This window comes from Pseudogymnoascus verrucosus (assembly GCF_001662655.1).
Source record: "Pseudogymnoascus verrucosus strain UAMH 10579 unplaced genomic scaffold scaffold_14, whole genome shotgun sequence".
Classification (NCBI taxonomy): domain Eukaryota; kingdom Fungi; phylum Ascomycota; class Leotiomycetes; order Thelebolales; family Thelebolaceae; genus Pseudogymnoascus; species Pseudogymnoascus verrucosus.
In genome coordinates, this window is record NW_017263665.1 from 234766 (window position 1) to 261648 (window position 26883).

General features: G+C 49.6%; 7 protein-coding genes across 7 annotated transcripts; 3 read left to right on the plus strand and 4 right to left on the minus strand.

Moving 5' to 3' along the window:
• Positions 1-253: 253 nt before the first annotated feature.
• On the minus strand, positions 254-4762 carry VE01_03945 (uncharacterized protein; the record flags this gene model as incomplete). The annotated part of the gene is made up of 1 exon (XM_018273424.2): positions 254-4762. The coding sequence occupies exon 1, from the start codon at positions 4424-4426 to the stop codon at positions 254-256; it is 4173 nt and encodes a 1390-aa protein (XP_018131665.2). The 5' UTR covers positions 4427-4762.
• A 920-nt stretch (positions 4763-5682) lies between these two features.
• Positions 5683-6704, minus strand: VE01_03946 (uncharacterized protein). The gene has a single exon (XM_018273425.2). The coding sequence runs from the start codon at positions 6554-6556 to the stop codon at positions 5819-5821; it is 738 nt and encodes a 245-aa protein (XP_018131706.1). The 5' UTR covers positions 6557-6704; the 3' UTR covers positions 5683-5818.
• A 305-nt stretch (positions 6705-7009) lies between these two features.
• On the minus strand, positions 7010-12541 carry VE01_03947 (uncharacterized protein). The gene is made up of 8 exons (XM_018273426.2): positions 11805-12541; positions 10968-11749; positions 9183-10909; positions 8751-9061; positions 8516-8679; positions 8398-8447; positions 7920-8319; positions 7010-7872 (listed from the first exon to the last, which is right to left on the minus strand). Exons 1-8 carry the CDS (start codon positions 11997-11999, stop codon positions 7128-7130), a joined length of 4374 nt encoding a protein of 1457 aa, XP_018131723.1. The 5' UTR covers positions 12000-12541; the 3' UTR covers positions 7010-7127.
• A 145-nt stretch (positions 12542-12686) lies between these two features.
• VE01_03948 (uncharacterized protein) lies at positions 12687-14171 on the plus strand. Its single transcript, XM_018273427.2, has one exon. The coding sequence runs from the start codon at positions 12860-12862 to the stop codon at positions 14066-14068; it is 1209 nt and encodes a 402-aa protein (XP_018131664.1). The 5' UTR covers positions 12687-12859; the 3' UTR covers positions 14069-14171.
• A 186-nt stretch (positions 14172-14357) lies between these two features.
• VE01_03949 (uncharacterized protein) lies at positions 14358-18574 on the minus strand. The gene is made up of 4 exons (XM_018273428.2): positions 18245-18574; positions 17863-18083; positions 17689-17811; positions 14358-17632 (listed from the first exon to the last, which is right to left on the minus strand). The coding sequence occupies exons 1-4, from the start codon at positions 18319-18321 to the stop codon at positions 14409-14411; spliced, it is 3645 nt and encodes a 1214-aa protein (XP_018131663.2). The 5' UTR covers positions 18322-18574; the 3' UTR covers positions 14358-14408.
• A 2730-nt stretch (positions 18575-21304) lies between these two features.
• Positions 21305-22302, plus strand: VE01_03950 (uncharacterized protein; the record flags this gene model as incomplete). Its single annotated transcript, XM_018273429.1, has 3 exons — positions 21305-21374; positions 21446-21965; positions 22026-22302. 3 exons carry the CDS (start codon positions 21305-21307, stop codon positions 22300-22302), a joined length of 867 nt encoding a protein of 288 aa, XP_018131626.1.
• A 1541-nt stretch (positions 22303-23843) lies between these two features.
• VE01_03951 (uncharacterized protein) lies at positions 23844-26747 on the plus strand (the record flags this gene model as incomplete). The annotated part of the gene is made up of 8 exons (XM_018273430.2): positions 23844-24368; positions 24422-24517; positions 24565-24801; positions 24851-24897; positions 24947-25031; positions 25084-25193; positions 25249-26309; positions 26368-26747. 8 exons carry the CDS (start codon positions 23844-23846, stop codon positions 26424-26426), a joined length of 2220 nt encoding a protein of 739 aa, XP_018131627.1. The 3' UTR covers positions 26427-26747.
• Positions 26748-26883: the final 136 nt, after the last annotated feature.

Sequence of the window (26883 nt, forward strand, 5' to 3'; positions counted from 1 at the left end):
GGAACGACAGGAGTGGCAGAGACTGGCCAGCAGTGATGCCCACATGTCCAGCGGGTATAATCTGTTTCAGCCAGTTAGCATCTTTTCCCAATTACAATGATATTTGCCACAGTTGACAAATACTATAGAACCTCATAGAGTTTAGAGTTCCGTCATGATTATCTTAACTTCTAGAACTCTAAAGGAAGACTAATTGAATATAAAATTGAAACTCTTGTCATAGTGGCGGCGGGGTGGGTATAGCGATTGATAATTATAACATAAGCTCTACTACCGCCTCGTGCCCAGCATTCGCAGCCACTAACAGCGGCGTCAGCAGCTTCACTGCCGCCTCGTGCCCGGCCTGCGCAGCCACTAACAGCGGCGTCCGACCATCATTATCCTTAGCCTCTCGCACGGCGCCCTCCTCGAGCAGCAGCTTCACTACCGCCTCGTGCCCAGCCTCTGCAGCCACCCACAGCGGCGTCCGACCATAATCATCCTTAGCCTCTCGCTCGGCGCCCTCCTCAAGCAGCAGCTTCACTACCGCCTCGTGCCCAGCCTGCGCAGCCACCCACAGCAGCGTCTGACTACCACGACCCTTAACCTCTTGCTTAGCGCCCTTCTTGAGCAGCAGCTTCACTACTGCCTCGTGCCCGGCCTGCGCAGCCACCCATAGCGGCGTCCGATTATCATAATCCTTAGCCTCTCGCACGGCGCCCTCCTCAAGCAGCAGCTTTACTACCGCCTCGTGCCCGGCATGCGCAGCCCACCATAGCGGCGTCCGATTATGATGATCCTTAGCCTCTCGCACGGCGCCCTCCTTGAGCAGCAGCCTTACTACCGCCTCGTGCCCGGCATTCGCAGCTACCCACAGCAGCGTCCGACCATTATCATCCTTAGCCTCTCGCTTAGCGCCCTTCTCGAGTAGCAGCTTCACTACTGCCTTGTGCCCAGCCTGCGTAGCTACCCACAGCGGCGTCTGACCATTATCATCCTTAGCCTCTCGCATAGCACCCTTCTCAAGCAGCAGCTTCACTACCGCCTCGTGCCCAGCCTGCGCAGCCACCCATAGTGGCGTCCGACCATAATCATCCTTAGCCTCTCGCTCGGCGCCCTCCTCAAGCAGCAGCTTCACTACCGCCTCGTGCCCAGCCTCCACAGCCACGCACAGCAGCGTCTGACCACTGCGACCCTTAACCTCTCGCTTAGCGCCCTTCTTGAGCAGCAGCTTTACTACCGCCTCGTGCCCAGCCTCCACAGCCAGCGACAGCGGCGTCTGGCCATCGGCGTCTTCAGAGTCCGTATAAACCTTTCCAGTCTCGAGGAGAAGCTCGACCACGTCTGTATGTCCGTTCCCCGCCGCCCAATATAAGGGAGTACGCTTTCTATTGTCTTTTAGATCCGGGAAAGCACCATGCTCTAATAGCATCTTTGGCATTATAATGCTTCCTGCTTCTGCATAATATGAAAGTGCCGTTCTGCCATTTGTGTCTTGGTTATCTACAGTTTCGAGCAGATCCAAAAGAGCAATAACAACTTCATTCCAGCCATATTGCGCTGCTAAAGGGAGCGCTGATTTTAGTTCGACAGACTTAAGTGCCTTGCTTGTAATAAAGCACAATTGGTACAGAGTAGAAGCTCTGTCCTTAAACTCAATACATTTGAGAAAATCCATCTCCTCTCTTAACCGTTCCTGGTTTTGAAGCTCGGTTTCGTCTTCAAACTCCTTGTCATTGTAGACCTTTGAAATCCGAAAGGCGATCTCGTAATAGCTATCCAAGATCTTCTTGATTTCTTGGTCTACTGGTTCTAGTCCGTATTTCTCGATCATCCATCTCATCCCTTTATATCCACCAACCCTTCGCTTTGGATCGCGAAATGAGGAGCGATAGAATTCACCTATCGCGGTCAATGCGGCCGAGAAGTCTGGATCCTCTGACATCCCCTGTCGTTGTGAACGATAATGCGCACACTGCCACTTGAGCAACAGTTCAGCTCGTAACCACTCACCATCTTTCCGAAATTTCGTACTCGCTTTGATGATAGAGTACACCATGGCTTTCCCCTTAGGAACTTCTAGATACTCCCTTGATGCCCGTAGCGAGCACACGAACCCCTCAGAATACGATCCTAGACCGCTGTTGGAAAACGCTGTGGCCATGTCGGATATCTTGTCGTTCTTCCACCGTACTTGACCCGAGACCTCTTCCCAAGTTACTTTGCCGAGATTCCTCCTATCTTCCGCCAGAGCGGCAATAATTGCTATGTAAAGTTTTTGACAGAATTCCGAGAGTCGCTTTGGTGTGCCTGCAAGTTGAACTCGACTGGAGACCTGGATATCATTGTCGCCGATCCATAGGTCCAACTCTGCCCGCGCAATGTCTGAGTCCATAGTAGTAGTTTTAGTTTTACCTGAACATTGCCATGACCAGAGCCAGAGCCCGAGAATACCCTCTAATCTTGTCGAATCAATGCTCCAGTGGCTCAGGATTGATTCATTCGGCGGTTCAAAAACCACCTCGACGAATGATTGCAAGCCACCGCTCTGTATTCCAATGTGGAAAATTACACTTGCCAGGTTATTGGCCCTGCCAATGAGCACCTCAACAGCGCCGCACAGTGCGCGAGCTAGCTCTCGAGATTTACCTCGGACTGCGACCTGATCCTCTTGCCAGTCTTGACAAATAAGTGACCCATAGGGATGAGAAGATTGATGGCCTGTTAGGCGGGCAAGTCGAACTCTATATCGGAGCAGTAGCTCGTGAGAAGAGTTTGCCTGGCGGTCTTCCGCGGCCGAACGCGATTTACAAATATGCGCCTCACCTGTGAACTCCCACGAGGTTTTCGTAGAACCTCCCTCGGCGATCTCAAAGGCGAGCCAGTCTAGTTCGTGGCCCACAACGCTATCCGGGATTTTGCCAAGCTTATTGTCGGTTTTCTGAAGGCGTTGCATGCGCAAGCACCCCCGAAAAAAGCTCATTATCAGCATGATCCCGAGTTGGGCGATAGAGACGTAAGCACTCATACCCCTTAACGCGATGAACTGAACTATGTACCCTCCAAGCGTGAGGGTTATAGCCCCAAGAGCATAAGTGTGAGACTTGTCTAGTTCAATCTTCTGCGAAGTAGTATACTTGTTTAGGCGATCCTTTGATCCGTCTGCACCATCTGAATAAGCGAATGCATCGAAAGTTTGGTCGCCAACAACTTGGCTCCCTGGCTGTAGCCAGAACAGCGTTGACGGTTTGCGCTTCTGTCTACAGCCAGACTTCAGCTCCCAGTGCTTCTTTCGTTGGTAATAGTCCTCGCGAGTGCTTTGACCAATGAGAGCTGCACACCAAAACATCCCAACACACATGGAAGTCGTACCCATTATGAACATGACAGGGGCTGGATTTTCTGAGATAGCCAAACGGATATTCCGGGTTGCCTCAGGCGCTCCGCTCTTTGTCCACTGCAAGCGCAGTGAGAGAACGCCAGCCATGACCACCACGCCAGTTTGAAGAATGAAGCCCAAGGCGGCAAGAGCATAAAAGTAATACCACTCCAGCTTCACAATGCCAATATTGATTGAAAGGTTGGGACTTGAAATGCTCTTTTTTGATAGCCCCATGTGACTTTCCTCGTCTCTGTGGCCTGAATTACTTGAGCGAGATCTGATCCGGCGTCGAAGAGTATGAAAGACGGCAGTCGATCGTGATGTAAATGCCTGTGTGGACGAATGTCCATCAATCTCTGTCTCCCTAGTGGATCCAGCTTTTGAGGGATGCGGGATTTTCGTTCTCAGCCAAGGCCAGCGTCGTTGGGTTTTTTCCCACTCTCCATCTGGATAATTCTCGAGATAGTCACGAAATAGAAAAATGCCCATCTTGTCGTCCCTTCCTCGATGTGGCTCTGGATCTAGCTCATGATGAACTTGCACGATTTCCAGGATTTTGGGTCTGCCCAGGACTCGCGCAATTCCGCCCTTGTTGAAAAGCTCGCAGACGTCTCGGCTGGTGGAAGTACAGAGCTCTGCCTCGATAGCTCCGTCGCCTTCCTGAGCCCTGCCAACGAATGCGCGCAAGGCGGTGCTGCCGCAAACGCGGATCACAGAGACAATTGCAGTTATGATTCCAATTGGAGCCATTGCGAAGATGAAGTAATCCAAGAACGATGTGCTCTCACTGAGGTACTGCTTCGTTACAGCGTCGCCGAAAAGCGTGAGGAGAGGGCCTAAGTCTGTCGCCAGGTTGTTCGAGAAGTCATCTAGCTCCGCGGCATTAACTCCTAATGGTGTAAGTGCAACTAATATCGGCCAAGGCGAAGCCATATTATGGTGTAATTGAGGCAGTATTTCAGCGGACGGTGGATGAGTGAAATTTCTGGAGCGGTAGTTCTGACTACCCTTCGTTATTAAAGGTAACTGAGCCTCGTGCTGCGCGGATTTATTGTTGTTATGCATGCAACAAACCGTAATGTTGCAATATTACTGGACGCCGCGTTCGCCAGCAACGGTATGCATGACTGCGTTGAAGGACTTGCAGGAAAATGTTAGTGAGTGGATGGACGGGCCAAAGTTCGCGAGCCCAGTTGGGAAAGAATTCAGCCACAGAGACAGATCCATTCCGCAAGAGATAATCGTCAGTGTTGGCACGAGCCATGGATCTGGCCGGAGGGTATCGCGAACCTCGTCGGTCACTGTCTCAGGCGCGCGGGGATCGAAAGCGAGACTCATTTGAATGGCTGGTAAGCGTTCATCGATACTATCGGGTGGGGAATGACCGTCGAGGCCATTGGGCGAGGGGTGTGATCAGGACCATGGGGTGCAGGTGGCACTATATTGGTTGGATCAGTGGATGCGCAGCATAGTGAGGGGCGGGCCGCGAATTCTGATCAACGCGGGCCGAACAGGGGGGGCAACTGTGCCAGGGACTGCGCCATCCCGCCTTCTTAGCGCTGTACCTGTGGCTAAATCACAACCCTGGCACGTCTAACCTGTAAGGACACAGGGCACCGTATCACGAGAAGTGGCATATAGGAGTGCAAGTTGGATAGAAGTCGGTACAATCCTATAGGTCTACTATGAAGGATACAAAAAAGATGAAGGTAGAACCTATTAAGTCTATACCCTTAAGTATCTAAAACGAGTCTAACTTAGTTTATACGCCCTAGCTCCTAATATGTAACTATAACAGCTCTAAGGCACAAGACATCCTTACAATTACTCTTTAATTATCTTTAGATCTTTACATTTTACTCGTTGATAATTATACTTCTAACTAAACTTTGCTTTAATTTCTATATAACGCTTAATAAAGTTAGTAGTCTAGTTCTTCCTAATAGGGCTCTTACCTTGTTTAGGGAGTAGAAGATCTACTATTTCCTATACAGCTTGCAGCTAGGGTGGAAGTCTACATAAATCTAAGTTAAGGATATACTAAACAAGAGCTAATTCTTCGTATAAAGTTAATTTTCATAAGTTAGAGGTAGAGTTGCGTTAAGAAGTAATACTATAAGCGTGTCGTCTAAGTGTTGCTTTAGGGACATCGTATGACATTACAGCAGCTCAAATACTTTAAATATAGCCTAGTTTAATTAATTAGATAGCTAGAAGTATCCTGCCCTCTTAATTAGAGGATTTAGCTTAAGTTGGTGGTGCTATTGTTCATATAAGTAAGATAACGCGTTTTTGGTGTTTTGGTGCGTCACTCGCTTGTGTGCATCACTCGTATGTGAAATACGTTAAATAATCATGATTATAATCAATTTTCTAACCCTAATCACAACATCGCATCCGAGCCCTTTAAAAAAGGAAAAACTGGTCCAATAATAATCCTAATGCTACTTCTATAATCTACTCCACATGGATATATCTGTAAGGCTTCGAGGTGAAACTGCCATCCTTCCACCCGATGGGGCGTTGATAAGCGACGCACCCATACGCCGTACCGCGGCACTCCAGTGTGTTATAGGTCGTGTTACTATTATCAGCCCACGAGTGGAACAGCGTAACATGTCCATTATCCCCACCCGTCCCAGGGCCAAGTGTCCCAACAAAGTCACCAGGCTGTAGGTCCTCCCACGCGATCTCCGTACCAATATCAATGAGCCCGACGGTCGACTCCCCTGGCGCCGAGGCATGCACCGCCATGGCAATGAAACCCGAGCAGTCGGTACGGTAATCCGTTCCAGCTGGGTCCGGGTATGCGGCTGACTGGGAGTACGGGACGTGGAGATCAATCCAGACTTGGCCCCGGGCAAGGATCTCATCGCGGCTGATGGGGCCGTTCATGGAGGAGCGGCCGTCGATGGGAGCGCACGCTTCCGTGACCATGCCGACGGTGCCTGTCTTTACAAAGTAGTCGGCGACATAGCAGCCATCGGTTGTGAGATCCCAGAGATAGTCTCCAGTGACGGTTTCGCCAGCAATTTGGCAGGTGAGGGTGACTTCGTCACCCAGTACGTAGGATCTGACGACGTCGAATTTGGTTGAGGGGCCCGAGCGGCAGTTCACGAAGGTGCCAGTGATGGGATATGCGCTGGTTATTGGGAGGGCGACCGCGACAAACAAAGCTAGAGTAGGAAGCAGCATCGTGGTAGATGTGGCGATTGGTATATTTGCGTATGTGGTTTTATATGATAAATGTCAAATCAGGGGTTGCTCAGGATCCCGTTTTCTCTCATAGATGCCCACTTATGACCGGAAATCGTGGGTGGGAACGATTGGGATTTATAAATACGTTTATAGTTACGGTCGGAGTAAATTATCAGAAGCTTACTTCTTTTACTCCATAGTAATATATTTCTGGTGGAGTCTAGTTTGGGCCGGAGCAATTGGCAAGGCAGAATCAAATGCTTACTATTTTTTCGGGTTCACGATACATTTTGGGTTTAATTGTCGGTGGGGCTGAGCCTGTCAGGAACGACATGATCAGCAACATGGACTCCGTTAGCGTTGAAGTCAAACCCTACGAAATTAGATGATCGCCTAGAAGATTTCACTGGGGGTGGCTATGTTTATTAGGACGCAGTTTGTTTCCTTCTATGCGGAATTATACTTTGGTATGGTGGGCTTATAAAATAACCAATATGTAATCAGAAGCTAACTCGGCAGTATTACCCCTATACCCCCGAACTATTTATTAGAATATCATATACCCCACTTACATCCCACCTGCCTTCACCAGCTCCCCGAATCTACTCCCATCCTGTCCAGCCAAAGCTCTCGGTTCCCCAACCTCCACAATCTCCCCAGTATCCATCACAACAACCGTATCGAAATCCATAACCATCTCCAGCCGATGGCTGACCGCCACAACAGTGTAGTCCTTGAACTCCGCCTTGATAACATCTAGCATCACTCTCTCCGTCTCGTGGTCTACACTCGAGCTCACCTCATCCAGTAACAATACTCCTCCCTCCGAACCATCGGACCCCATCCCCAGATTCCGTGCCCGCACCCGCCGCCGTAGCAATGCTCGTCCAAGTGACATCAACTGTCTCTGCCCTGCACTCATCGTCCCCGCGCTCATACCCGCATCGAGTCCACCTCGCTCCAAAACGAACGGCCAAAGCTCCACAGCCACAAGGACAGCTTGGCAATCTGCTGCTGTAGAGACGCCGACAGGGTCCAGGTTCGCTTTGAATGTCGACCCATCCGGTAGGAAGACGGCGTCCTGGGGCACGGCGATTATACGCGTGCGAAGTGCGGGGCGAGAGACGAGGTGTAACGGCGTGGAGTCGATAAATGCGGTACCTGGGGAAGATGGGAGGGGGTCGAGTAGCTTGAGCAGGAAGGCAAGAAGGCTGGATTTTCCACTGCCTGTGCGGCCGCAGATGGCGACTTTAGAACCGGCGGGTATGGTGAGAGTTATGTTACGGAGGGCGGGAGAGGATGTGATATCAGTGCTTTGTGGGGTTAGCTCCGTGTGACTGAGGGGTGGTGGCTTACTTACGAGTAATGAGCGGATACGTCATTCAGCTCAATCACACCGCGCTGCGGCCACTGCTCTGGTGGGACGATATCCTCATCGTCTCTGTCTTCTGGCTTCACTGTTTCATTGAATGTCTTGAGTCTAGCAATGGCACCGATGGACGTTTCTAGCCTGGTATAGAATATGACGAAGCCCGAAAGATTTTCGCCAAAGCTCATGAGCGTGACGAGCGAAGCACCAGTGAAACCGGAGTTGGATGATGGTAGCTGAACGGCAAGAGTGGTCAGGATCGCGGCCATCACCATGACGACGAGGTCGAGAACAAGGTTTAGCCACTGTTGGATCATCACGAGGAGATATGCGGGCCTTTGGCTGGAATTAATCAGAGCAGCGTTCTTTTGGAGGTCGTCGGGGAGAAATCCTGTTTTCAGTATCAGCAGCGGCCCTGGCTTATAGAAACATAGGTCGCGGTTTATCGACCTGATTCATATGGACTCACCAAAAGCTCTCAGGGTTGTAATCCCCTTTACCGTATCAATAAAATGCGTGCTAAACGAATTGAGATTAGTACAGCGCTCAACGATCGCCCAGTATATGGCAGATGGACGAAGACTTACTACAAGGGGCTTTTTGCCTCAAGGTCTAACAACCTCAGCTGCCGGGAGGTTCGCAGGTAGAATCGCTGCACGATATACAGTAGGACGCCGAGGAATGGGTAGCTTATGGCCATATACGGAGACGAAGTGAGCATTACAGCCGCTTGTCCAAGTGCGCTGAAAATCTGAATTTCATGTCAGTCTCGATGATTGTCTTAGTGCTCTCCGGAGAGTAGCGGCATCACTGCAGACTTACGGAAAACAAAGTGTTCAGCAATCCATTTGGCAGCTCTGTGTCTATAAGATTCAGATCTTGCGAAAATAGATTCGTGACGACACCAGTATCCGTTCCAGTGAAGAAGCTCAGTGGTGCTTTAATAAGTGTGCGCAAGGCATCTTGGTGGAGATTTGCGCCCGCTCTCTGCACAGAAACTATTATGATAGCGACGCCGAGAAGCAGCAGCGATAGCAAGCCACATATTTGAAACATCGCATATAGTCCGGCATAGTAGGAATAAGTATGAGCCGGGTGTTCCGAGTAGACGTCCTCAGACCAAAATTTGAGCCCTGGAAAATGAAATTAGTTAATGATACTTATGATACTAATGGCAGGCTCTTAAATCTCTGGTTGGATTCCATTGTTAAGTGAAGAGTCAGCCAGCCATAATTGTAGTGTGCTGTAACTCACAAATTGTTGGAAAGTTTGTGAAGAAACCCCAGAAAAGACCAAACAAAAAACAGGATGCAGCTAGGAGCAACCCCATGCTTTTAAAATAATGCTTGTATACCGTCTTATCGCCAACTTGCCGTGATCCATCTGCGTCCGCCGCAAGCGATGATGTGTTGGTTGTCGTTGTGTGGAGCAGTTGCTGCTTCGTCTCTTTTTTCAATACCGATTTCTCCGACGAAGCATCGCTGTCCGAAGAGCTTTTCAACCCCAGACTATGCACATATCCTGGACGGGCCATTAACGTTTCGAAGTTACCTTGCTCGACAACGCTGCCGTCTCCAAGAGCTATGATGTAATCCGCCGCTGGTAAGTGTCGGATGCTGTGAGTGCACAGCACAACAGTAGATCGTCGCCGTCTGAGAAGTCCATCTGGTCCGAAGACTAGGCGGAAGACCTGTTCCTCGGTATCTGCATCCAAGCCACTGAAAATATCATCTAGAACAAGCAGATCTGAGTGCAAATACAGAGCTCGCGCGAGCGAAATGCGCTGTTTCTGTCCCCCGGATAATGTAATCCCATCAGACCCGACATTCGTTCTGTCGCCCTGTGGGAGTGTGTCGAAGTCAAAACCCAGAGCCGTAGCCTCGATGACTTCAGAATATCTCTCATTATCAAACGGAGAGAACCCAATAATGTTGTCCCTGATTGTCTTGTTTGAGAGGAATGCCGTTTGGTCACAAAATCCAACGTGGGGGAATCTAGTGCTCAACACCACGCTACCTTTGCTGAATGGAATCTCTCCAAGCAGTGCCTTGCAAAGCGTAGATTTTCCCGACCCAACTGGTCCAACGACAATTGTAAGCGATGATTTTGCTACTCGAGTATTTATGTTTCGCAAGGCGAACTTGTCCTCTTCCCAGCCAAACATTCCGTTCTTTATAACAATAGGATATGATAGGTCGGGTTCTGAATCAACCGAAGCCATCGCAACTGCCTGGGGTTTCTCTGAATTCCGTCTCATATCAGCCAGAACTTCGCGAAAGTCGTTGCGCGTCTCGCACTCTACAAAGGCTTGAATTCGGCCCAAGCAGGCGAAACCAGAGATGAGCTGAGGGATAGTTTGAAAGATCTGAGATAGCGGAACCGTTAAAAGCAAAAGATAAGACAAACTCGTGAACATCCTCGTGGCATCCAGTGTTCGTTGAGCGAATGCAAATGTTAGCGGTGGACTGATCATCATCGGAATAAACCCAAAGAGCGCCGCAATAATGCCTATTTTGCGAAATCGGGCCCCAGCTGCCAGCTCCTCCACACGGAGATTCTGCACGAAGTCACCGATGGCACCAGCGAGGCCGGATATTTTTAGGTTCTTCATATTACCGATGACTGTAGCGGTCAAACCGACGCGCTTTTGGACTCCTGCCATCCAGAGTCTCTGCGTGTCCCCTATAAACTTCATGAGAATCGCCAACCCGACGAAGCAGAGTATAACAACTCCTATAGGTGCGATGAAGACAACTCCAAGTTGGTTGTACAACATCCATCCAGCCAGAGCAACCTGTATAATGCTTGCCCAGACATCGTGCATTGCCCGAAAGCCCATGTTGATCCTTTCTATGTCTGTGCTCATTAATGTCAGCGCAGCACTATCATCGCCGGTTCCGATACGAGCTTCTGTAGCTTTGATAAAGATCTCAGTAACCAGTATTGACCTTAACATAGCTAGCATTCTGTGGTGAAAGTACCTAGACGTTTGTATAAGCAGGGGATCTTGGAAAGAGCAGTTTCGTGGGGTCACAATACCAGCAGAGAGCCGTGGAAATGGCAATTCCCGAGTAGATCAGTATACTGGCGCCAATGAAGCCATATCCAACGTTTGCCTCGACCTCCGGCTTGGATAGATGGTCTAGTAGCTTCTCAAGGAAGAACGGTTGACAAAACGTGAACCCCAGAAGTGCCATGCGTGGAGGTATAGGAAGTAGGATCGGGACTTTCAGTGTGCGTATTAGCACCTTGACAAGACCATATTTGTCGCCCTTCATCTTGGAGTAATCCACGTTCCTGGAGTACAACTCGTGGAGATATTGGCTGCTCAAAGTACTATCCAGCGGGTAAAGGTCCTTTAGGGCCAAAATTTTGCTGTATCCTTCGAGGAAGATCCTATTGAGCCAAAAGAAGACCCCAAGAGAGAAAATTCCGCTTGTCTCTTCCGGACTGTGCTCCTTTTCATCCCAGCTTACCCACTTGGCCTTTCGTTGGGCTTCCAGGACCAATATTCCCACCTTCAGAGCTATAGCAGCACTGAATATGCTACTATAGGTGAGCTCGGGCTTGTCACCCGATGACAGGAACAGTGTCCTCGCTTGGGTTGCGTCCAGGAGAAGAGTCAAGAACAAGTAGCTATTCAATAGCACGGACGGCCGTGGGCTCTTGCTATGATCAACGAGACTCAGCGTAATCATAAATAGGGCTGACACGAGTTTGAGAACCGAGGAGGCTATAAACATGCTAGTCACATGGAAGGATCCAACGGCAACCAAGATGAGGAGTGAAAGTTCAAGCCCGACATAGGTTGTAATAGCGCCCTAGGATGGTTTAATTAGCACACTTTGGCCATACATCCGCATAGTAAGAGCGCACCAATTTTATCAACTGGAAAACTGGAGCATTGACCACAGTGGGCTTCCGAGCTTGGGAAACCGTCCGCCATAACGATGTCACGATGAATAGGACGGACGGGATGATAGAGAAGAACAGCTGCTCAAACTGTACGTTGAAGTCGAAGTTGCCCTGGTTCATCTGGAGCAAGCTCCCCTCTCCAGTAGTGAACGGCATCTTGGTCCCCTGAAATCAAAGCCTTTGGCTGAAGTTAATTTCGCTGTGGCCACAGGGCGAACCTCGTATTGAAGAACCCTATCGAGTTCCTGTCGATTGTTCGCCACAGGGCAAGTTTAAAAAGCACAGAAAATCTGGTTGGAAATGTTATGTTGGTCACTCTACGAGGTCAGGCAATCAAGCCATCGCGGTGAAGATATAGGATGAATCACGTTGAGCATGCAATATTTTAATATAGAGGCTTCGTCAGCGACTTTCGTCTTGAAGTGCAACGCCGCGTCAGGGCTGTCGTCTTGAGATCCTTGCTGCCTGCTATCTGGCATGTTGAACTAGCCATATTCCGAACTCCGACGACACATCCGGCCAATAACCAACGCTGACGGGCGGGCGCTCGGCGTCGTTTAGCTAAGATAGGAAGGTGCGATCAGTGTACCGACTGACAGCTCCATCGCATCCTTCGTTCTGGCGACGCGTCGCGAACACGACGGAACATCTTTTCTTCGCTCGGATGGGAATGTGTTTTTAGGGAAGTAAATGGTGATGGTGATGGCGAGGATCCAAGATTTTGACAATTACGCGATTGGGATGTTTTGTGATTTGTAAGGAAACCAGAAGCTTACCGTAGTATATTGCAGGTGGGCCAGTAAAAAATATGCTGCTTATGTTGCTTATATCGTCAGCAACGTCGGAGTTTATCGAGACGCCGCTGTCAACACCTTTATTGTGAGACATCCCCCTCACGTCAGAAATTATCAATCAATGTAGAAAGTACCCACGTCTGATTCCACTATAAGTTACATCAATGCCAGATCGTTGAAGTTGACCTGCCAGCACTCTGACCACATCGTACCGCCGCCACAATGACCCCACCACGGAACCCAATTCTTATCGCCGGTGCCGGCATCTCCTCTCTCCTCCTTGCGCGCTCCCTACTCCGTTCCTCCATCCCATTCCTCCTCTTCGAGAATGACGCCTCCCTATCCTTCCGCGCCCAGGGCTACCGCCTCCGACTTTCCGCCGAAGGCCTCGACGCTATCGAGTCTGTCCTCGGGCCCGATGCGTGGCAGCGCTTCTGGGACACGTGCGGAAAGACGGGGGGCGGTGGTTTTGGGACCTTGAATGCGCGAACGGGGGAGAAACTTCCAAATCCAGGACCGCCGGCAGCTGCTGATGGGAAGAAGTCGGTGACTCAGGCCCTTGCAAGTCGCGATGGGAAGGTCGTGGGGATTTCGCGCGGGGATATGCGAAGATTGTTTATGGAGGGATGTGAGGAATTTGTGCAGTGGTCGCATCGCGTCACAGGCTATGAATTAACTGCCAACGGTGTCCGTGCCATCTTTGCGGACGGCTCAAAGTCGGTGGAGGGATCTATGCTGATTGCCGGTGAGGGTATCCGCTCCGGCGTCGCCAAGCAGCTTTCAGGTGGTAAACTGAAGGTTTACGACACGGGCGCGAGAGGAATCCACGGACAGGCTCCAACGACGTCATTCAAGGGGCTTGGAGAAGGCGTGTGGATCCTCCTTGACGAATCCCACCCCAAGGGCAAAGTTTCCATCATTACCAACGTCCGTCCGGACGAGATGGACGACCCATCCTTGAATTTCGGGTGGACCATGGTCGCCGAGCCCGGCATCGTTTCGCCGCCCAACAATGATGATTCTACGATCGGCATCCCAGCCGCTGATGTGGCAAAAGAGCTTACAGCGGACTGGAACCCGCGCTTTAAACCCCTCTTTGACGAGATGGTGGCCACTGACGCGGCATTCTGGAAGATTACGTGCTCAACTCCGACGGGTGTGCCAGAGTGGGAGAACCAGAACAGAGTAACTGTGATTGGAGACGCAGCGCATTCAATGACGCCTGCTGGAGGGATTGGGGCGAATACTGCGGTTAGGGACTCAGCGCTACTTGGGAAATTGCTCGCTGAAGCGGGGGGTTATAAGGAGGGCGTGACGGCTGCGTATGAGAAGGAGATGAGGGTCTATGCCAGTGAGGCTGTCCAAGCGAGTTATGGGATGGCGAAGAATCAGATGGGGGTTGTGATTGACGAAAATACGAAGACGTTGTGAGGGTGTGGGTGTTACCAAAGGGATCTATTAGATATATTAGTGGCATATTCCACTCAATTCGGCGCAGTTTATAACCAGCAAATAGAAATGTATTTCCAAGTAGATTTCCATATCTTTCTTTGCCACCTAGCCTCAAGTCCGTCATCTTCAACGCCGTCGCCATAAATATGAGCACACAAATGCTTAACTTAGTCACTGTGGCATATGGTAAACTGTAAATAGTGTCACGAAAGGCGACATAAACGTACTGCCAGAGGCTTAATCATTCTCCAGAACTCTATTGAATTAGATTTCTCCCAAACAATCGATCCAAGTGCAACTCCATATAGTCCATTCACCCCTATTCCCTATCACTATGCCCTTTTTCAAGCATCCGTCGAATCGCATGATGGCCATTTCCAGATGCCCTCCTTATAGCATTTTCATACTGCGCCTGTCCGTCACCAAATACGTTTGCTCCGGCATTAAGCAGAAGTTGAACCATATCTAGCCTCCCATGCTCTGCTGCCCCTTCCAGTGCCGTCCTCCCATCAGTCTCCGCAGCTGCGGCATTAACATCTGCTTCATGTTCTAACAGAAGATGAGCGATTCCGAGAAATCCTTGCATGGCAGCGTATTGCAGCGCGGTTGCACCACTTCCAGTAGTGGGCGGAGAGTTCACATCTGCCCCGTGCTCTAGCAGTAAGTCGATAATCTCTTTGCTCCCGTCCAGACTCGCCTCCTGCAGAGGCGTGCGAGGTATATGGTATTCGACACATATGTCGCTATTCGTCTCTTCGTCATCAATAAAGGTTCCATTGGCATTGGCCTTGTATCGAAGAAGGATTCTGATCATTTCCACATCTCCATTATGAACTGCAATCTGAAGTGGCATCCTATAGTCGTCAGATTTGTATTTTCCACCGATTGACACGGAATTTGGATTCGATCCGTAATCAAGGAGAACCCGTGCAGCCGCCTTGTCGTTCCTCTTGACAGCAGATTGAACTGGTGAATATTGCGCACCAAACAGTACATCTGTGTCTGCCTTGGCACCTGCTTCCAAAAGGATTTTTAATAGCTGTAGTCCATTGTTCATCTCGGCCGCCCTGTCAATAGCAGATTCCTTCGCCCAAAAATCGGTATACAGACGCCTCTTCAAGTCCACACCATAGTCTAGTAACGTATTCGGGTCTGCACCGAAGTTTAGAAGCATGCGTACAATGTCGAAACTGGCACTGGAATGAAGCTTCAGGGTTTGAGCCAGCGCAAATGATAGCATGGACTCCGATTTGGTATCCCTTAGATGGCTAAAGAGTATAGTCCTGGCCCAATGTAGCTCCTGGTCTTTGATAGCTACCTTTATAGCCATGGGATCGTCGAGGTTTGCCCCTTCGCGAATAATTAAATTGACCATTTCAGGATCTCGAATTAGAATTGCAGCAGCAAGTGGTGTCATTCTTGACCTAGTGTTTGGGGAGTAACCATCAAGTGGATTATTGATTTTGACGCCTCTTCGAATGAGATCGTACACTAAATCCGAATTGTTGGCTACAAGAGCGGCAGTTATGGGTCTGATGCAATAACAAGGGTGGTGCAACAGAAAAAGACCAGTAATCCCATAAGTCTCTCTCTCTATCCTGTGTACGCTGTCATGAAGATGGTCGACGCCAAAGGCCTCTGTATCAGCGCCCCAATCAAGAAGATACTTGACCACATCACTGTCACCCTGTCTAATTGCAGCTATCAGTGCATTTCCGGATAAATCGTGAACTCCAGAGCAAGATGTGGCAGATGGTACCCTTGGATTTAATTTTGCGCCCATGCCCATCAAGCGCTCAAGTATCTTTTTGTTTCTCGTCATGATTGCAGCAAATAATGGGGTCTGGCCTTCGGGTCCCATCGTATTGACGTTAGCAAATGCAGATAAAAGGGTGTCAATAACTTCGTCCTGTCTTTTCGAGATTGCCAGATAAAGTGAGTCGCCAAACCAAGGAGACAATGGGACTAGGCTGTGCTGCAATATAAAGCGGAGGGCCCTAACATGCCCTCCTGAACAACAGCTTTCAATAGCTTTTGTTAGCTCAGTAGATTTATAGAGAAGAATGCCATCAAAGCTAAAGGTCCCGTCGTTGAACAAGTACTCTATTGTAGAGACATGCCCTAAGTGTATAGCTTTAAGTAGTGCTACCTCTTTTATCCATATATTATATGTCTCCATGAGATGAGCTTGGTGGTCGGTTGCAGGTAATGTCGCTATTGTCGGCACTGAAGCACCAGCGAGTATGAGGTGGTTAAGAACGTGGAGGCTCTGAAATTGAATGCCATATTCAACTGACAGCAATGTTATCTGTGCTCCAGCAGATATTAATATGTTAACAACTTCTATAGACCCAGAGAGAACACCCAAGTCAAAAATTGTGTAGGACTCGGGCCCAGAGTAACCGGGGGGTAATCCATACATAGACTCGGCGTTAAACTCTTCGTGTACATTTGCCCCTGCCTTTATAAGGCTGCTGAGCACACCTACTACGGCATCTTGACCTTTGGTGTCTCGAGACACACGGAATTGATACTCAAGTGGCCGTATGGTGCTAGACAGCAAATATTTTTTCATTCGGTCCCGGCTGTAAATGCAATCGTGCAGTAGGAAGGGGCCCCATTTATCTGTTGGGGGCACCGCGTCGGCACCGTTTTGAATAAGGAGATCAACGATATCTTTTTTCCGGTGTCTAGATGCTGCACTAAGAGGTGTGTCATATTCGAAATCTTCCTCAAAAGGTGCCTTGACAAACTCTATGGAAATATTAATGGCTGCTCCTGCACGAAGTAAAGAGCTACCGAGGTTGAAGAGGCGGTCGTCTGATGGTTTGTGAGTGGCTGCTTGGTTGTCGACACTATATTGGCTATCTTCAGCATCGTATTCTTTATTGTCACCGTCTTCACATTCTTCAATTCTATCATCATCGCTACTCGAATATCCGTTGTTGCGAATCTCGTCTCCAATAATGGCAAACACTAATGCACTGCTTTTCCATCCAGTATTCGGCTCATCAATAGTTGATCCGGCCTTAATCAACTCAAGGGCCATTTCATTGTTTCCTCGGATAATAGCAAACTGCAATGGAGTGAAGTCATCGTAATCGTCTTGGCATTTGTGTCCATTCGGATTTACTCCCGCTTGAAGCAAATATTTGATAGTTGATATATCTTCATCCTCAATCGCAAAACGAAAGAGATTTTCAAGTAGGGCCTCTGCAGTTGGTCCCTTCATGGACGAGAGCGCTTCAAGAACCGATGTGGTGCTATGAGTTTTGATGAGCCACTCTCGAAGCTTTCCACCATTGGTGACTCCCGGAAAATTGTTAGAAGCTATAAATGTTGCCAGGTTTAATAACTTGTCGTGGCTTATATCTTCAGCTCGTTGTATTGCAAATCCAGCAGCGCGTGGTTCTTCAAGAAAAGCCGACAAAGGAAGGAGGGAGTCCAGAATAGGAAGGATGCCACTGTCGGTTTTCCGACGAGGTGATTGGAACATCATCGTGAAGGGCGACATCGACGCAGAAAAAGGCGCAATTGCTCCCGCTACCCGTAACAATGGTTAGAACTACATTTATTAAAACTTGTGAATTGTTACCCACCATATATGGGCCGCGCAAATTTCTGGAATTGAAAAATAGCAAGGTTTTCAAACGCCAATCGAAAAAATGGTTGCGCTAGTGGTGTCCGTATGTCGAATCCAGGGGGCGTTTGAGGAGGTGCTTCTAATAATTTTTATTATAGTCACATTTTTAAAGATATCATAGCAAGCTCACCAAAAGCAACTCTGGCTTGTTCAATGGCTGTCATATATCCTTGTCGAGCAGTTTCCTTCCGAAGTTTCTCTAGGGGCATCAATTGCCCGTCAAGATAGACGCCACTCTCTTTCCCAGCCCTCTTCCGAAGCTGAATCTTGCGGTTCATAATTTCCCAATCTCTTTTCGTACGGTTCTTCTTAAAGCCCCAGTCTTTGAGCTGTTTCTCGTATTGTGCCTTCCTGTGGAATGTTAAAACTGCGCTTTCGAAAGTGGTATTTATTATAATGCGAGTCTGGCCCAGTAAAACTACTGAAGTTCTGTATGAATTGTATAGTAGAGTATAATTGCACACATGCGCGGGTAGGCCAAATAAACGTTTTTGAACTGTACGTGTACTCACGATTTTTTGAATTCGTGCTGGGTTTCCATGATTTTGATTACACCCCCAGGCCCTTCGAGTTTATGTCCCTTGATCATATAGACCCCACGGATGATATTCTTGAACCGGTCCTAGCCTTGCGAGTCGACGGGTTGAGACATTATGGGCTTGGAAGATCGTACTTCGCGGCTTTATTGCTCGAAATGGAAGATAGTGAAGAACGCCGAGTTAACTGCGACCGTCAAGGTGGCATATTTTGAATGCTCGATGACAAGGCTACTGACGGGACACTTGATTCCTTTATAATTCCATGTACATGGGGCGGCTGTGCACATTATGTTCCAGCAGTTGTCAGGCCCCTGCAGCTCAAGGTCCAAAATACCGCGACTGATTGGCCAAATCCAAAATCTTCCTGTACATTTCCTCCGCCCACCTCTATGAGATTTCGGCTCTCAGGCGAGGCTGGAGTATGCCCTGCGGTTACTGGCTCAAACCAAATTATGTCTGTATGATGCCCTACGGTTATTCGCTCAAACCAAATTCTGTCTGCATGATCCCCACGCTCTGGTCAAGCTGATTTCTTGTATTCTAGTCAGGACACCTGCAGGATAGTCCTTTCGGAAGACGACTGTATCATTGGTTGACCCCAAAATCCGTTGCGCTGCGCCATAATAGTCAATAATCTGATCTATGGATCGGGCGATTCAAGCCTCTGATAATTTGGGGCATGGATAGGACCATTCAAGCCTCCAATTCCTAGTTTTGGTACATGGGTACACGTAGCGATTACTGGTCGATGCCAAAAACCGCTGGCAGGCATCCCTGTTACTTCAGCACGAAGGCTATGTATGCGATTTATGTCGGATGTTCCGATGGAACCCTCTCTAATTGGATGTTCCCAAAATCGGCGGTCGTTGTCCCTACATTTGGCTTTAGCGTATTTCTCCTGGGCTGGCTCCAACGTTGGCTACCGCCATTGTGATTTATATAAGATAAGTTGCGATCCATTTTACATACACTAAATGGAGGAGATAGAGTTTAATTTATAACCCACGGCTCACCCTAATAATTTCACATCCAATTCTTCTTAACTGAATTTCTTGAGATAAATGTCTCTCAGCTGTTGATGTTGTACTATACACCTACGACATTCTCCTCCCACAAAAATGGAGCTTTCCGCGGAGGCAATAATCGGGCTGGTAGCTCTCTTAGTTACCTCCCCCCCCTCTGCCCTTCTTATATATAGCTGGGTCAGAAGACGGCAAAGAAGTACTCGAGAAGGAGGTCTGTCTTATTGACACCCAGTGACCGATATAAGAAGCTTATACTGATACTCATACAGATAATATGCCTCAAAGTAGCCTAGCTCAGCAACGAGGGAGAGTTCGAAGCATCCCAGAATATTCAATCGAAAGCATAAGCCCCCAAGATAACAAAGGGGTTCTCTGGAACTATGGTCCGTATATCAATGAAGAAGCCTTCCCAGAATCGATAGGGACGCGGCTAACTTTTGCTACCATTTCCAGAAATCACCTCCCTCTACCTTGAGTCTCGATGTCATGTCTTGACAAGGGTTCATACAATCAACCATCCGAATTATGAAATGAATACCAGAGCTCAGAACACCGCGTGGTGTTGATGCAACTCCATGGGTGGCTCCTGATTGCACGTTGATGTAAATGAGGCGACTTTCCTGCTCTGGCAGAGGGCCATGTATATTTTAAGGGCATAAGAAATATGAGAACAGGAACAGAAGCAACCGTGGTAGGCGGAGCGTTGAATTGGTGTGTGGTCTGGAGAGTCCCTCACAGAGCGATATGATATCTCGGTGTCCCTAGGTAGCCACACGCTTTGGCTGGAGTTTTGAAGAGGGAGCCCCTTCAAGTCGCGGTAAATCAGTCCAGTCTGGGTGGCTGACTGTCGGTATTATCGTCGTCGGCTCGGGAATATCAGGTTCAAGGATGGAAGCTCATGTATCAGTACTTGGCAGCACATGAGGAGAAGGAGAACCCAGCCTTTCTTCAAACAGAATATTTTGGCGCCACATAGAATACAAATTAGACATGAAAACTTGAAAATCAACCGTGCAGTTGCAGGGCTGCGATGCTGCGATGTCAAAAGACAACACTGTGTATATAGCTGACACCTCCTGGGACGGTGCTATGCCTATAGAAAAAAACGGGGGTGGACAAGAAGCAAAAAATACCCATATTATACAATACAAAACAGCACCTAGATCGCACTCGGTTTCTTCACAGGAGCTGTCCAGGACGCCGTCTGTCAGGCTGACACTGACGCCGCAGTCAACGCAGGAGCGGTACCAGTCAAGAACTTGAGCTGTCCCCAAGGTATACTATAATGAGATTCCATGCGTAAAAAAAAAGAGGCGGTAGATCCTTTCTATGCGTTCCAATCATGAATACAGGCTTTCAGAGTTGCCTTGACCTGATGCTCAACTTCGTCGTTGACTTGATGCCCAGGTTGATGAGGTCTCTATTATTAGGTGCGGAGCTATGTCCGTATCGGAGTAACTATTTTCCCAATATTTGAGTTCAGGTGCCCGAGTACCCTCGTTGATGTTTCGAAGGATTTACCAACACGACCGTCCACTCTTGGATAAATACCAATAGAGACCGCGCATCGTTGACGCGCTACCCCCCTAAATATTCCAGTTGAAATTCAGAGTGTTTGCTGGTGAAGGTGCGCATGACACATAGCCTCGCCTTGGTGTGAATGCATGGCTAAGTTTCGAATCTCTCTTAACATCTATCTCATCTCCCTTCTCTTACTCTCCACCCCTCTCCCCGCCTCGTCACCACTGGCACATCCTCAATGCGCTTGAGATACAAGGAGTATAAAAGGTATTGCGTTATGTTATGATCTGAGGTTGAGAATCCAAATTCTCCAGTTCTACGGGCCAAGGCGGCTACGCGGCCAATTTTATGGACATTGTGCCTGTCAATCTGCCTCTTCCAGCAACTACCGACGCGCCGGGAGAGCATCGCCATATATAGCTGTCAAATCCCCCGGGACGATCAGCGCAACGCGCAAAGACATCGCAAGACCTCGTGATCTCTCGATATGAGACTCTCTGCGCACCTTCTTGCCGCCGCCTGGTTGGTCGGCCTCGCAACTGCGGCAACCCCAGTTCGTAAGTCTCATTGTTTCCTGTCTTCGCCCAGACGAACGTAATGCGACTGATGCTAATTTATGGGTGAATAGCGGCAGAGTGCTGGAGTCCAAATCTATCGCTCAACGCCACGAACGTAGATACCCTAACCAACTGCACACTGTACTCTTACCGGTGCTTTGACAATGACGAGGGCGTCACATTTGTCACCACATCTCCACCACCTACCGACTGTATGAAACTCAAATCCAATGTGTTCTTCGACGACTATAACATGACTGGGGCATTGGTGGTCCCTCGCATGGTCGAGACCCAGCAACTTTCCATTCAGGGCCAGCTTACACGCGATCGCAACTCCTCCGGCGGCATTGACAGAACAGTCCGGCCTCTTCGCGTGGACAGAATCGAGTTCCCCGACCTAGTTAATATCACGGAATTTGGAGGAATATCTGTTATGTATGCGCACAATTTGTCCAGCTTGAAGTTTCCAAAACTCGAAAATATGCGCGGCACCTTGGACCTCGATCTGTCGGAGGGGCCTGCCATCAGCCTATCCTTCCCGAACCTTCGTCTTGCCTTCAGTGGCATATGGATCAAGGGCAAAATTGATGCGTAAGCCCCATTGGACGGACCCCCTCTTCTAGACGACATTGACGCTAACTTTATGAACAGACTCGACTTTCCAGTCCTAAATTTTTCGCGGGCAATCAATATTACGTCGATAGGCAATCTAGATTGCGTGGCTTTTGCGGCAACCGTGGTTAATACGACTACGTGGCCAACAGGCTACAAGGAGACGCCCGAATCACTATTTTGCACTTCGAATAAGAACAGCATTAATACCCACCCTGTGCCAGCTGATGAGTCTGGCAGTAGTGGAATTTCGTGGTTCCGTGGGGATTTACTGTTACTGGTAGTCCTCGTTGGCGGCGTGAGTTTGGTTGTTTAATTAATGGGAAAAATAACGACTATGGCGTATACTTCGTATTTTAAACTCAGGTCCTTATAATATATAATTGTTAATGTCCCCTCACGTGTCTGCACCATCGTATCTTTCGGGTCACCAAAAAAACATCAGGCAAGCGCCACAGATACTTCCCGATCGGCGAAAATAGGGGACCGAACCCGGGGATAGAAAAGAAGGGGCCGCGCAAGCAAAGGCTGGGCAAGATCGAAACCGTTCCCATGTTCCAAGCGCGCTGTCGTCGGGCTGCGATGAAACGGAGATGGCATCCACCTTGATACCAGTGACGAACGCGAGATGAGATACGACGGTGCGATATGTGTGGGTGGGCCAGGGGGATGACGATCGCTGCCCCATGTTCTGCAGGGCCATGACCGATATGGACGTACTGGTGTCGCATTTTCGAGATGTCTTGGGAAGCTTAACACGGCCACTAGAGTACCGCATCTCAGTTCCTACCAGCATTCAGTACAGTTCGAGTCCTCTAGTGCCATTTGTTGTATTATTTTGATGTTGACCATATCCGCAAACTTCCAGGGCCCTAAACCCCGTCGTCCTGAAACCAAATACCCTCAGATCGCCGTCCCGCTAACATCGGCCGCCATAGCGCCCACTATAGCACCCCTTCTCGTACTGCTGTGCTCTTCATTCACCCTGTCCACTTCATCCGGTCCACTTCTCATACTAAAGCCCATCAGGCCCCCACAGACCACCGCCCCCATAGCCCTAAGATCACGGTAATGAGCGCGAGACAGCCCGTCCATAATTGGAAATCGCCCTACGCTTGCTAAGTGGCCGGTGGTAGCTGCCCTTTTAGTCCTCTCCACGCACGGCGAGACAAGTCAGGACGCGTATCCTGTCATAGCGGCCATCGGACAGACTGGATCCTGAGAGGAAGATCGGGATTTGGGTCCACTTTTGGCAGATGTCAGTGAGTCGGTCAGCGCATCCGTATCTCGAATCAGCGACGTTCTCCCCACATCCGCGCCTTTCTCCAGACTTTGTCTCTCCCTAAAACCACATCTACGACGCCATCAGTCACCCTTACATAGCTGTACTCTATTCCCGCCTCTCTGGTCGCCGGTATATCGAGACGCAACCATCCGCCCACACCGTATCAGCGACACGTCACATGACACTGCACCCCACGCTTCGGAATGGCCTCGCTGCCGCCCCAGCCTGTTCACCGGTCGCGCTGCGATCACCCGGGGTGTACCCGCTCGTACCTCCGCGCTGAGCATCTCAACCGGCATCGGCTTACACGTGAGTAATTTCGGGTTTTCGCTGTTCGGGATGAGCGGAGTTCAGTGTGTGGGGTTGAAGAGTGGGAGGCTGGGAAACGGAAGGGATGGAATGCGAGGGGAGGCTAAGTGGAGTGAAGCGTAGGACACGCCAGCTAACCAGAGATACAGACGAAACGAGCGCTTTTCAATGCTGTTTATGCACCAAACAGTTCTCACGGAAGTAAGACGTGTCCTCCCTTTCCCCCTCGGGCAAAACGACGTAGTTGTCACGAGGCCGTCGAAATGTCATTTCTAACGCACGCGTCTAGTGACCTTCTTCATGCCCATCTTAAGCGCCATGAAAAGAGCGGCAAGAAAGGAGCCCACTACGCGCGTGGACCTAGTCGTCGCGCCGCCATCCCTGAATCCACGCCGAGCAATGGGGTGAAGCAAAGTAGTTCCACCTCCCCGCCACAGCAACAAATTCCAATGAGGCAGTCGATAGTGCCTGTTCCCCTCCATGTGCCTGCATCTGTGCCGGCGCCGCTGCAGACGTATGAAGGTTGGGCTCCGCCGATTCAGGGCTTGGGGTATGGGGTGGGAATGAGCGGGCAGGAGCTTCTGCCACAGTTTTCAGGGGAGTTGATGAATGTAGTGGGCTCGCAGCAGCAGATGATCCAGGCCGGGTGGCAGGTCCCGTATCCGTTTCAGGATGGTGGAATCTTTGGAATGGGGGGAGAACCCTATCTTGAGCTCACGCCTGGGGGGGAGTATGTCGATCCTTTTGCGGAGGGGTATGGGAATATGGGTGACCATGATATGGGCATTGTGAGTGTTTTATTCTCAGGAGTGTGCGAGTTTGCTTGCTGATATATTGGTAGGGTATAGAAATGGCGCAAGACGTAAATGTTGGAGAGGTCAGTGAAGAGTGTAGCATGTCGCAGGCTGTGTACGAGAAGCTTACGACTGAGCTTCCGGTAACTATCTCGTTAATCTTCAATAACAACTCGCTGACAGATTATAGGACCTCGCGAAACTTTATCTTGGTGACCGCGTATCACTGCTCCAGCTTTACAACCATGGCCTCGACTACTCAAATCTCTGCATGCCCTTTTTCCACCGCCCGACTCTCAAGTTAGAAACGCTGCCGCCACTGCTCATTCTTACTATCTGTAGTCTTGGTGCTTGCACGAATAATGACGATGCAATACGGGAGACTGGGAAGGCGATACACACGCATGTATGGCGCCAAACGTTCTTGGTAGGTTATCCTAAATCGATACTTGTGACTTAGCTGACATGCTGATTAGGCAGCAATGGACGCGAGACAGGTGGATATTTGTACGCTGCAAACTATGTATGTTACTTGTTTATAAATGAATACGTTGGATTCTGACTGGTTACAGGGTTCTGCTTGAGCATATCGGTTTCTATGCATTGTCTCGGTCAGCGCATGAGAAGGCTGATGTCTTCCACGCTATGGTTGTGACGGTAAGCAATTGTTCTGTAATGCTTGATCTTAAAGCATACTAACTCTTTTCAGCTCGCACGACGGAGCAGCCTTCTCGCACAGAATTTTGACAGCACCAATGGCTCGCGGCTGCCTCTTGAAAAACGATGGGAGGAATGGGCCGAGCGCGAGACAATTATACGGTTAGCCGTCCGCCCACATGTATCTCAGTCTCCCAGATCTAACAAATATACGCAGCGTTGCGTACACAATATTTATCCACGATGTCGACTACACAATCCACTTCATGCACCCTGCCCTCCTAACACTTGGCATGCTCAAGCTCCCCCTCCCCTCACCTCCCTCCCTCTGGCTCGCCAAATCCGCAGCTGACTGGTCCCGCCAAACCGAGAAAACTCGCCCCCCGCCACGCACTTCCTCTCTCCGCACCCTCCGTTCGGCCCTCGAACTTCTCATTCCAGTTCACTGCACGCACTCTCGCCCCCGCCGCCGCAACGCTTTCGAGCTCTTCTGCTCTAGCGCATTCACCCTCCAAATCCTAGTCCACGGCCTCGCCTCCGCTGTCTTTGAGCACAAGTTCCGCGGCATCGAAGCCGGTTGCTCACCTGGCTTACAGCTTCTCCAGATCCGCGATTTTGAGGACGGGCTCGCCAGTTGGATGGTCTGCTTCGAGCGTCTGGCGCCAGAAACGGGATGTACAGAGCTCGCGAGGAGCGCGCTGGTTACGTACCACTTCACGTCTATTCTTCTGCGCGAGAGTCTCTCGGATATTCTTATGGCGGCCGGGACGTCGTATTCATGGGGCCGTGTGGTGACTCCTCAGCGAGCGCAGGAGGCGTTTTTGCCGCTGGTGGGTACGCAGCCTGTAGGGCAGGATGCCTATCGGCATGCGCTTAAGATTATGAGTTTGTGTCTTGATAATGAACATGGCACGGCGAATGCGGATGGGGCGCGCAGGATGTTGCATCCGCTGTATTTGACGTATAATACCTTCATTGCTGTCTTGGTACTATGGGCATATGCGCTGGGACTCAGCAGAACGCATAGCGCGAAGACGGGGCAGCCGCAGCCAGCGCAAATGCTTTGGGTTGTTGAGTCTGGGAAGCTGAAAAGGGTTGATCCGGCAAAACAAGCAGCTGGCTCCGGGGTGGTCGAGGCAACGGCATTAGGTGGTATCTTAGAAAGAGGGTTTGCGAAGCCGGAGATTGGGGCATATGAGATTGAAGCTACTAGAGGAGATGTGAGGGGTATGATGAGAATGGTCAGGGGGAGGCTGGAGGGGAGTGCGTGGGAATTATGTGAGTTGTCCCCCAATAATCGGTGGTGGCGTCCAGAGTATGTGCTAACTGAGACCAGCGCACGAGGCGACGCGTGTACTTGATGCTTTACTAGATAAAAATGGGTTTATGGACTAAAGTGTTCGGCTAGATACTGCCGTCGTCTTTTCTTGTACTTTGTAAAATTGGGGTGGGGTTAGAGCATAGAACACGGAATATTCGTAACACTGTACTGGAAATTTAGTTGGGAAGCATGATTTTGGATCAGGCGTTTTCCGGATAGCAGTCTCGTATCGAGAGGGAAACTTTGGAGTGCTTCGGGTTCTTCTCAATCGTCGTTTCTGTGTACTCTGGCATGGGTTACAAACTGGGATCTAGAACATATGGAGAAGGAACAATCTATTTTTTGGAATGCTGTAGTTGCCAGAACCCTACATCTCTAGGAAAAGTGCGGTCGGGATAGCTACGGCTGACAAAACTTACTCATATGTTCAACTATGGCCCCGACTTCAAGACTTCGCAACTCCTTTTCTTCTTTTCGCCAAGGTCGGACGTCGACCAAGAATGCTCTTTCTCCGATCAGGGAAATAAGCTA